The sequence below is a fragment of the Melozone crissalis genome, unplaced genomic scaffold, assembly GCF_028551555.1.
Source record: "Melozone crissalis strain CALT ecotype California unplaced genomic scaffold, PUWL_Pcris_2 ptg000006l_1, whole genome shotgun sequence".
Lineage (NCBI taxonomy): Eukaryota > Metazoa > Chordata > Aves > Passeriformes > Passerellidae > Melozone > Melozone crissalis.
In genome coordinates, this window is record NW_026535784.1 from 56,713,979 (window position 1) to 56,725,847 (window position 11,869).

Here is an 11,869-nt window from a genome sequence, read left to right on the forward strand (position 1 = left end):
CCCCACAGTATGCCAAAACTCAGTTTCTTACAGGAATTAGGATTTTTCTTTATGCATGTATTGGATAAAGATACTGCATAATTCTAATATGCAGTACACAGTTACTGTCAGCAGTAACTTTCCAAGATATACCCCCAAATTTGTTCTAAATATTGCCAGTAACATTTCACTTCTGCCACCACAGGCATCTCTCAATTTGTCTCTTTTCTTCCATGTTCTGTGCCTCACAGATGAGCTAAACTGAAGTTGTAGGACACCTTTTATATCTCATTATACAAACAATCCCTTTACAACGTCACAAAGAGGAAGAGATTGACTCATATTGATATTTACAGAGCAACAGAAGCAACACAAAACCACAGCAGGCAATAATGAGAGAGGAAAATAAGAATATTACCAAAATGATGTGAGACCTTCCATGCAGTTCCACAGGGGAAGGGAAAGGGTCTCTGTGCTGAAAACACACAATCAGCTCCATAATGTCCTTGTGCCACCCTGCAGACCAAAGGGGGCAGCTCTGTGACACAAAGACCCCTACTGAAACGCCAATATTATGAACGATTACTAATTGAGGAACGCTGACATCTCAGTGTTATGACTGAAACATGAAATATGGCATACAAAACTTTGTTCTGGCAACTCCCCAGACAATCTAAGCCTGCAGAAGGCAGACTTTTGGATCACACAAACCATATTACAAACCACTGTGAGGAGCTCTGGATTCTTGTAGAAACACCCAACTCTTTTGCCTCAGACAGTAATGGCCACATGGGTCTGATGAAAACCAGCACTGATTTCAAGCTGTTCAGTGATTTCACCTGTTGAAGGATGTGCAAATCACCCCAAATATCTGAAGCACCAACTTCACACACTAAGGCATGGATAGGATTGCTTGGACAACAAGAGGACAAGACCATAACTGTGGCTTATTAAAGTGTAAATCTTCCCAAAATCCTGGCTGTTTGGTGCTGCATTTTGTGAATACATATTCATCAGCCATACCACTGGAAAGTGTTTAGAACTCCTGAAATCTGAGCAAAACAGAGGTAGGTCACCACCCAGCTAACAGCAGTGCAGAAAGTCAGCCAGCATAGCACACTGAGATGTTCTGATGGACATAGGACCTGGAAAAGCAGGAAAAGCAGAGTAACTCATTCAGCTGGTGTTTGCAGCTGACCATGAGCATGGCCCTGGTAAATCCTTGGGCAGGGAACACTATGATTTCTTTTTTGGCAAAGTGCTGACCTATCCCCCTCAATGTAAGGATGATTAAAGAGCTCCTATACTTTCCAGAACTATTCTACAATCTCATTTGCCATCGCCACCTCCCTTCCTCCTTTAGATGAAACACAATGCAGAAGTGCCAAAACATCACAGAAGATCAGACATGAGCTAAAGGAAAAAGGAAGAGGATGCAAATACAGAAAATGGGTATATATCAGTGATTGTTAAACTTGCTGGACTATTACATCCCATTTCACCACCGAAACTGATCACACATCACTTCACTTTGCCTTGGAGTACAGTTAAACACCGATGTGTGAGTACAGGTACAAACACACACAGATAGGCATGCTGGCTTCTTGGCTGTGATGCTGCCCAGGGTCAGAGCAAGGTTAAAAACCAATTCTCTGCCCTTTCCCGAGACACACAACATCCAAGGACCTTCTGAATTGGCCCCAGATTTTCACAAGCATCACAAAGATGATGCAGGAAAACCCCACCTTCACTGCAGCACTGAACAATTGCAGAAAGTAATAAAAAAAAAAAAGGAAAAAGAAATACCTGACCTGTTGATCTTTCTGTTTATTCCCTTGGTTATTCTGAAAGTCATAAATTCAAACCTCTTTCCTGCTCTCTGTGAGCTGTGGTTGTGAAGAGCTGACAGCAAGCAAACAGCAATAGATCATCTGTGCTGCCAACAGCACTGCAGCATTAGCTCTAGCACTTCCACAAACTTCCAGAAAATGCAAAGTTCCTATGGGTGCACACACACTTCTCTCAGGTCAACAAAACAATTAATTATTCTTATCTCCTCACCAATTTTAATGGTGTGTGGAGGCAAACAAAATCAGTCTGAAAGAGGAAAGTCTTGAAAGAAGGCAGCTTATGCTGTAAGCACAGAATTTCAGCAGCTGCAATCTTACTAACTACTACAAGTTTGAAAAGACATTTTCTCTTGAGCCCTACGAATGGAGTTTCAAGTACTCAGAAAGCAAACAGGAGCAGTTTGTGGGACTTTAGAGCTACAAGCACTGGGAAACTAAAACAAGTAAGAGCAAAGCAAAAGAGCAATCAAAGTTACATGATTTTGTGACTCACCAGCTTAGACAAACCAGTAAAATATATATTTGAAATTGTTAAGGCTCCCAAATTCCCGCTGAACGTACAAGCATGCTGCTTATCTAAACAGCCTGTAAGACCTCAGGCTGGTCACAGGTTGGTAACGCCAGTCAGAGGCTGTGTTGCCTTATATAGCAAGGGTTTCCGTATCATAATAGTGCAAGGATCTCATACTACCAGAGTTTCATACCTCCTCAATATTCCTCGCAGGCAGCTCCTCCAGCACTGACTGTTCTAGGTCCTTGCAGCAGCCAACTCCAGCTCCTGGCAATCCACTCTTTTATACCACTGCTCTTATTGGCCACAGGTGTGGGCTGTTAACATCACACCTGCTCCTCATCTTCAGTAATTGGGTTCAGCTGCAACTCGTTGGGGACATGATTACATTCTCTCCCACCTTCATTTACCCACACTGTGTCCCCCGACAAGGCTGCACCTCACACTTCAATTCACAATTCACAGCACACTTGGAGCATTCCAGTCAGCAGCCACTGCCTGTTCTTACACCTCTGTTAATTCAAGCACACCTCTCACATGAATTATACACAACCAAGTGTCCTGTACATGCAAGTGTTTAAATAACAATGAGCCCTGGCTCCTGTGCTGCCCACAGGTGCCCCTGCTCCAGTGGCTGTGCTCAGGAGCAGAGTTGTGCACTGACACCAGGTGTAACAACACCAGGCCTAACTCAGCCGAGGTTCAGTGTGTGCCATCAGGCAGGGCCCAGGTGTTTATCCTGGGATAAGGGCTGGGTTTCACAGGAGCATTAAGGTGTTGTAATTCCTGCTCCCTGCGGGAGGGACAGCCAAACAAACAGAGGATGGATGTGATCCAGCCAAAGAGAACCCAAGGAGAGGGAAGGAGCATGCGTGCCCTTGCCCTGCCCCGTGAACCCGGGGATGCACAAGCAGAGCCCTCAGCACAGGAGCAGGAAAGAGGAGAGAGAGACACTTCCTCAGCTCAGCTTGCACCAACTGAGACCATTTGTGCAGCCTCAAGCTTTAGGTCAAGCTACTGTAAACTGAGGTTAATCTAAATGCAGCCAATTGTCCTAACATAATCACACGTTCATATTTTCGGCGCTGCGCTAGCAGAACGGGTTTTTGATGTGTTCCAGACAAAGCTGCTCTTCCTGAACTTCACAATGCCCAGAATTTCACTGCAGGACTTTCAGCACATTCTGTTTGGTCAACTTGAAGCTGAGATTTCACTACCACTGGATACCCTGTGTCAAAATACAGCTTGCCCTGCTCAGGCTACGGCTTGTAATAACCCAAGCCACTGTCTTTGAGAGGGACACACTTTCCATCCGAGCATTAAAGGTCACCAGAGGCTAGCAGTGCTCCAAATGAAGAGTCTCTTCATTGCTTTCAGTTTGCTACACTGAAACCTATTGTGCTGATTAGCTGCAAAAGGAGGTCAGCACAAAAACTCCTTGTCCTGAGGACAGCAATCACACAGGCACATCGAGCCCCCGTTGGTATGAAAAGGAGAAAACAAATGGGAGAGGCCTGTGGAGTAAGAAAGACACAGAGATCCACCCTTACAGGAAAGGGAAACTAAAAAGGGTTACACAATGACTCCTTCCATTGCTGGCCTGGGATTTAACTCTGGTATCATCCCTGTTGTGTATTTACTACTGACTTTACCCCTGTGTGAGCAAGATCAGACATAGCTTATTAACTGAAGAGATGCTTAATCCTACTTAGTCATCAGGCATGAGTAAGGGCTACAAGTATTTGACTTCTTGTGGAAAACAAAACAAAACATCTAAAAAATTATCTTCTTCTTTCATCTTCGCAATGCCAGAGCAATGGACTTTTCCTATAGCATGAGTGATGTGAAGTGGCATAGCAATACTACACAAGAAAGAACACAAGAAATGTGCTCAGGTTTGTGAACATATGCAATTGTGTTTAAAACACAATTTCCCAAGTACTGGGTTTAGAGTAGGAAAAGGAGAGTAAGACAGTGGCTATCAAACCCACAACAATGCTAAATTAAAACAAAAAAAAGTCTCAAAGGGCCTTAAAGTAGGAAAAAGTAGCTCCAGCCTCTTCATAGTTTACAAGAGAGCTCAGATGTAAATAAATGTGTACTGGAAGACCAGTGTGATAATTACACATGTCACTGCACAAAGAATGCATGGTAAGGACAACAGTCACAGGGATAAGAAAAATAAGTGATACAACTTGCAGTTATTATTATGTATTTGGCTATTACATACTAAATATATAATTTATTCTCTATATAATGTATGTGTATACACACACCTACAACCTCTGAACCCCACACATAACAGGGATGCAGAGCCAAGAGGACTCTTGCACTGAAAGAAGGAAACAAGAAAGCAGATTAGCTCACAAAGCACCAAAGAACTGATATAATGTGTTGATATTTCCTGGAACCGATCCCCAAATGAACAGCAGAGTTTGAGATGAATTGCAAATTTTCCCAATACTTCCTCTGAAAGCCAGGCTGGTACAGCATTTTAATAATCCAACTCTCAGTTTGGAGGACACATACACACACACACAGAGATTATATTTTCCTTTAATTTACTTTCATTGAAAAAAAAATAGTTAGAAAAAGCATTTCTTGCTGTCCTCATTGGGTTTGTTGTCATTTAATGCAAACAGCTTCTTTTCCAAATCATGCAGTTTAATAATATGAGTGAAAAATCTAATAATGATTTTTGTGTAAAAAGAAGAGTAAACTAGTGACAGATTCTCAGCAGACTGTTCCACAGTGAAAGTTTACACTGGAGTTTACCAGAGAATAAAGAAAGGGAGAAAACCCCTAAATGTACTTAATGTTTTCCCTATGTAAAAAAAAAAAAAAAAAAAAAATTTAAAACTTAGGTTGAATTTTTCTGCTAAATAAAAGTCATGATGTACATAAACGGTTAAACTTACCATACTGATATGATTGCTAGAAACTAAGAAGTTTGGGAGTTTGCATTTGGTTTTGCTGCAAAAAGCATAAATGTCTGAAAGAAAATAATTTCCAACTGCTTGCTTGAAAAAGAGTAATCTCTTGGGTTTTAAGTACTGCTTTCATGTTCCCATGGATGCTCCCCAGTGTCCTCAGACATTAGTCAAAAATCATAATTAACACTTTACAAGTGAAACAAAGCAGATGATGTGTCTAGATTTTTTTTGGCAACATTTGTGTATTTAAAAAAAAAAACACAAACGGAAATGGGTCTTTTTTTGTAATAAGGCAGTGGAATTTATGTTTTTAAGATTAAAGGCGTAGGGCACATTGAGTATATTCAAATAACATGAAGATCATAGCCCAGGAATTGAGTTATGATAAATTCCATAATAAACTATTTCCTAATTAGGCTGCTCTTAGCTTTTAAAGTGTTAGAAAGGGTCTAGTAACAGTGAGAGCTGAAACTGCACTTCCCCCTTTTATTTTTTCCTTTCTACAACTTCCACATTATAGCTCTGGCTTTCTGTCCCACATCTTCAGGGGAAGACCAACTACCTACTTATCAAACAATCCTGGCTTTAATGCCTCAGCACCGGGGCTTGGCAATAAGGGGAAAGGAGAAATATTATATTATAATTACATTATATTATATTATATTATATTATATTATATTATATTATATTATATTATATTATATTATATTATATTATATCCTAGCCGAGGCTCAAAAGCACCTGGGCTGCGCTGGAGCTGGACGGGGACACAGCGCTGCCCCGGAGAGAATCATTCTGGGAATGTCTGCTAAGCCTCCAGCCCCTCTCCTATGCCTTGTGGAGCACACATGAGGTGTGAAAGGGGATCTGAGGACAGCTCAAATGACGAAAACTCGGTGCCTGCTCACAGGGGAGTGACTCTGTTGCTGCCCCGGGATAGGGGTAAGCCGAGGCAAAGCTCCATGCTGAGGAGCGTCTTTTAAAGCCTGGCTGTTGAGGGAAGGGAAACACGGCTATGGCTCGCTGCTAACATCAGGACAGCAGCAAGATGTCAGTGAGGTCGCTCTGCTTCCTGTTTGCCAAGGGCACCGCACGCATTCCGCCCGGCCCCGCTCCCTGCGCATCCCCGCGCATCTCTGCTCACCCCCGTTGCCCGCGCATCTCCGCGCATCTCTGCGCATCCCCGCTCCCCGCGCATCCTCACTCCCTGCGCGGCCCCGCTCATTCCCGCTCCCTGCGCATCCCCGCTCATCCCCGCGCATCCCCGCCTCCCGCCGGCCTCGCCGGGAGATGCTGCACTCCCAGCCCGGGAGGCGGGGGCAGCACTGGCGCTGAGCTTTTGTTCGCGCTGCCGGAGCGATCCCCGCCGCGGGGCAGCGGAGCAGGGGCAGCGGGACGGGGTGGGGATCGCTGCCCGGCACCGAGCCGGCACTTGCGGCCGGGGTTGGGCAGGCTCGGCGCGGCCTCGGAGGGACACAAATCGCACGGAAAGCGGGGAGGGCGAGAGGCAGGACGGCCACCCGCCGCTTTGTCACCGAGCCCTCCCCCGGCGGCCGCCAGCAGCTGCCGCCCCGCCGGCCCCTCCGCGCCTCCCGCGCAGCGCAGGGCGGCGACAGCGAGGGACGTGCGAGGCTTGTAAAGCGCACGCTGCCATCGCGCCTCCCTCCTCCCATTGTGCCCCGGCAGCCGGGAGCGCCCCGCTGCTGCCCGTGCCCGCCCCCGAGTCCCGCACCCCGCCCGCCGGGGGACACGTCAGGACACACGGACACACGTCAGGACACACGGACACCCTCGCGTGTCCCACAGGGCACAGCCGCCCGCCAGCCAGCACCAGCAGCCCCAGCAGAACCGCCGGCGGCCGCCACCGGCTCTAAATGAGGCTCAGGCGGAGCGCAGGGCCCGGCTCCCCCCACAGCTCTCATTATTCATCGGCGCAGCCGGGGAGTGGGAAACTCCGCTTCCTACTCGCCGCTACGCTTCTACCGGCCCAGCCCCCGCCCCCTTCCGCCCCTCCGCTGCTCGCTAAGCTCCTTAATTCCCGAGAAAACTTTGGGAAGCGGCTCAGCAGCGTGGGGAGCCGGGCTGCCGCACGCCGGGGCAGCCCCAGCAAGAATCCTGCCCAACTTTCCCTGCAGCCTGCGGGGTTTAAAGGGGCCAGCCCCACGCACACGCACACTCACACACACACAAAACCCTCCCTTGGCTCCCCGTGCACGCCTGGCACCGCTCCTTCCCCCTACCCCAGAGCACTTCTACCCTTCCGAAGGGGGAAAAAACAATTGTCCGCTCTCTCCAGCCCAGCCCGTGAGAAGTTGCGGAGCGTCCCGCCAGAGCCCTGCCAAAGTTGAGCCGAGCCCCGCTTCCCCTTGCCGAGCCACGGGCCCGAGCTGCAGCTCATCCCAGCCCCGGCCCGCAGCCCTTACCATGATCAGCGTGTGGTTCCTCTGCTCCGCCGCAGCGGGCTCGGCATCCTGCTGCTGCTTGCTCTGCTGCTGCTGCTTGCTGCCGCCGGTGCCGGTGCCCGCTTTCTTGGCCCTCTGCTCCAGGGTCCGCTGGTAGAGGCTGACCGTGTCCCTGCGCTCCAGCTCCAGCTGCTCCGCCTGCGCTTGCTGGTACCTACTCTCGCAGCTGACATGGTGCCGCCGGCAGCCCTCGATGCGCTGCCTCAGCCGCTCCACCACCGTGCTGTGCTTGGGGACGGCATTGTTACCGGCGGCGGGGCCGTGCGGAGAGCCGCCAGCCCCGGCACCGGCCCCGCCGAGGCCGCTCTTCAGATTATTGTTGATGCAAATGCTGCTGCCGTTCGCGGCGGCAGTGGGGGCTGCGAAATCCCCCATGCTCGGCCCCGCGCACACTATTTTGGAAGAACTTTTTATCCTACACTTCACACGGACAGTCTCTCCGGGGTCCTGATGGCATACTTTTCAGAGAACCGGGGACGGGGGCGGGAAAGGGGCACCATCATGTCTCAGGGAAACAGTGATCCCAAGCAAATGTTTCTCTTTTCCCCCAGCCAATCCCTCTCGAGAAGCTCCAAAACATTAAAAAGAGAGAGGGAAGGGGGGAGGGAAATAGAGAAGGTGCTAAAAGGTTATCGCCAGCAACACGCACAAACACACACAGACACACACACAAAAAGCACAACAAACTAAGCAGCAGCAGCAGTTCGGGTTAGCAAACTCCAGGAGATATCAGACCAGTTCCTTTCCTCCTCTTTCTTTTTTATAATCCATTATTTCAAAACAGATTCCATGAGATTTCCGGAGATGTTGCCAAAAGCCTTCTCTCCCCATGGATGGGGAGAAACACGCGCCCCTCCACATGCACGCCCGTTCACACGCACGTTTGCACACACACATCCGAGCACGGGCACACGCAGGGCACACACGGCACACTCACTCGCGCTCCCCGGCATCAACAGACAGGCAAAGCCGCTTGCTTATTGTATTTTCCTTCTAGAAAAAAGTTTGGGTGTTCGCAAAGTACTTTGGCTGCTCAGTTGCATTTCAACAGGAACCTAAATAGCAAATCCTCGGGCTGGGGGAAGTAAACACATGAACAATCCGGACCGAGATGGAGAGGAAAAAACAAAAAGGAAAAGAAAAAAAAAGTAGCGCTCTGCCAAAGGCTGAGCGATGCAGCCTGGCGCTTGGCTGTGCCGTGCCGGTGCTGCTGCTGCTGCCACCACCATGACAATGCTCACACGCTCTGCTGCCGCGCCGCCTCCCGTCCGTGCCAGCGGAGTGATACCAGGGCAGGAGCGCCCACCGCGGCGGCGGCGGCTCGGGGCCGGGAGGCAGGCCCGGGGACACGGTGCAAAACCCGGCGCGGACCGACCCGCAGGAGCGGACATGGCGCTCACGGTGAGCGGGCCCCGACACCTGCCGGCCCCGCGGCCCCACCGCACCGGCACCGGCACCGGCACCGGCGCCGCGGCGGGCGGAGCTCCGGCCCGCTCGGGGCCGCGGGCAGCGGCGTGTGCCGCCCTTGGCTCCCGTGTCAACTGTTGCATAATGGATGGAGCGCAGCGCACAGCCCTGCCTGCCTCCCCGGCGCGGGCTGAACTTGCTATTTCAGACAGCACGGGAAACACGACACGGCCGACAGCGGCATTGCTCCGGGAGAACATAGAGAGCGGCTGCCTCCGCAGAGAGCGCCGGTGATTCATGGATCAGGAATAACATCCCGGGAATCTGGCTTTAAACCGTTTGGCAGACAAAGCTATTGCGCCCACAATTGTCGTTGAGTGTTATTTTCTATCTAGCCCTGTGAGAAATGCACTTCCAATTTTTTTTAATACATCTGTATAGAACAGAATTATCTCAGAGAGACGCCCTTGTTCTCTAACATGCAGCCGATTTAAGGAAAATTGGGAACTCACGCACTGGTAATGTAATCTGATTTAAACCATCTTCATTTTTGCCACTGCAGATTAGCATAGGATACTATTTCTAAGATACGGTGACAAAGAGCAGTCTTTGTCTTATTTAAGTGCTCAGCAGCATGAAATTTGGGGTTGGTTTCATGCCTATTGCCACAACTCATGGCTATGTTGGGATGGAACATAATAGTGGACAAATAAAAACAGCAATTAGTACCTGACCTACGCTGGGATTAACAAACAGATCGTCCCTCCAGAAAAGAAAACTTTTCTGTAGAATCAGTTTGAGAACTCACTTGAAGTGCTTCATGATCATTGATTACTACGTTATCACAGACCCAGCACGGGGAAATTACAGCTCTGCTCAGAAGCAGCATAAGAATGTGGGGAAGCTGCAATCCTGAGTCAATTATAGACATTCGTACCTCTCTTAATTTGGAGACGGGGGATGTGCTGTACTTCTGCTAGTAACTGAATTTCTGTAGTAGCTGAACAGGTAAGATTCAATGTAAGAATAGAAACAGGAGGAAAAAAGAAGGAATTTCAGGAATAATAATAATAATAATAATAGTAGTAGTAGTAGTAATAGTAGTAGCAGTAGTAGTAGTAGTAGTAGTAGAAATGGAAAGTGTGCTCAGGCCAGGGAGGGAAAGGGCTCTAAGTAGGTTTAACTCGGAGCGAGCACTTTTTGGCTTCCTCATCAGTGCCCCCTGCAGCCCGCAGCCCGTGTGCTGCAGCCTGGCCAGAAAAAGAAGTTTTTTTACACCCACCGGGCAGAAATACCTGTAAAAGCAGTGGTCTCCTTACAGACTGCTTTTTCGGTGCATTTTACAGAAGTCTTCTTCTTTTCCTACGACTGCAATTAATAGCATTTTTCAATCTCTATGAAGTCACACAAACACACCTTAACTTTCAGCATATTACTTTGGCAGTTGTCAACGTGGTAATTTTTAAGTTGTATTGCTATAGAATTTAATTTCAGCCTATTAAAAATGTAGGATTTTTTTTATCCCTCGGCTACGCACCTTGGTTCTGCCAGGCTGCACAGCCCAAGGGTGATGATTGGAGTAAAAGAAATTTTGGAGTAACCAGTGCTTAGTGTTAGAAGTTTTGCAAACAAATCACCAGATAAGATTTCACAGTTCATTTTTGCATCATTTATTTTAAGGACACTTACATAAACAATCACCAGCTTCTAAAAAGCTAAAGTAAAATGAGCTATTTAGTGAACTATTTAAATCCAATTTTTGAGAAGGACAACACTTCTGCTAAGCCTCCGAGACTGAAAAAATAAAAACAAGAAACAAATTCCTTGTATTATAGCCTGAGCAATACACGAAATAGAGAGATCTCAGTTTTGTTCTAACTACTGATTATTGTCATTAAAACAGATGTTCCTCACAGCCTTGACCAAACAGCTCAGTTCTGTAGTCAGACACAATCACAGACTCGCTCATGATTGTGTGTCCTCTCACTTTTATGACCATGGGCTTACAAACAAACACCTCTTCTGCAGAAATTCCCTTTGCACGCACAAATGTGTTTATTTGCCCTGTAACCTTTTTTCCCCTGTTTGCACATCAGCTTTGGAACACCATCCTCACAACTGGAATTTGAAAAGAATCAAACCTATCAGAATTCCAAATGATCTAAGATGAACGTGCTGATGGCAGCAGATGAACAGTAATGCCGACTACTATCAGCTGACAGGACGCTAATTACCAGCTACAGGAGATGATTGCTTGGTGAGAGATCTATTCAGCGAGTTAGGAGTTTGAAAAATGATAAAACAGGCCTGATCTGTGGAAAGATACGCAGTATGAAAATACAGCATACGTTCTCAAGATGATTATCATGACAGAGATCTGTCTAATTAGGAAGGAACTATTTTAATGCTAAGATATGAAAGAGCCCAGCTGGGAGAGGAATTTAGAGGAAGACACAGAAACATGACTGTTAAGCTGACAGCAAGTGCAGCCTAAGCATGTTCAAATGACAGCTTCTAAAAAAAAATTCATCTCAGCATTTAATCAATAGTGGTTTCAGAACAAGCACAGCCTTACACATAATCCAGCTAGTCATATTAGTGGGAGGGACTCCATAAAAACACATAAAATGTGCCTTTGCAGAGCACTGCAGTTGGTCAGCTGAGCCAGACAGTTATTCAGTTGAGGGGCAACATGAGAAATATCACTGTGAGGACAAATGGGAGTCC

The 11,869-nt window shown here is 47.7% G+C and overlaps 1 protein-coding gene across 2 annotated transcripts in view; it reads right to left on the bottom strand.

Annotated features, from left to right (window-relative positions):
* MAML3 (mastermind like transcriptional coactivator 3) overlaps positions 1 to 8,949 on the bottom strand; it is a 157,780-nt gene extending 148,831 nt beyond the window's left edge. For both annotated transcript variants that reach the window (XM_054295873.1, XM_054295872.1), the window contains exon 1: positions 7,697 to 8,949. In XM_054295873.1, the coding sequence (XP_054151848.1) occupies positions 7,697 to 8,110 (414 nt within the window). In that variant the 5' untranslated portion in view covers positions 8,111 to 8,949. The remainder of the gene's footprint in view (positions 1 to 7,696) is intronic.
* Positions 8,950 to 11,869: the final 2,920 nt, after the last annotated feature.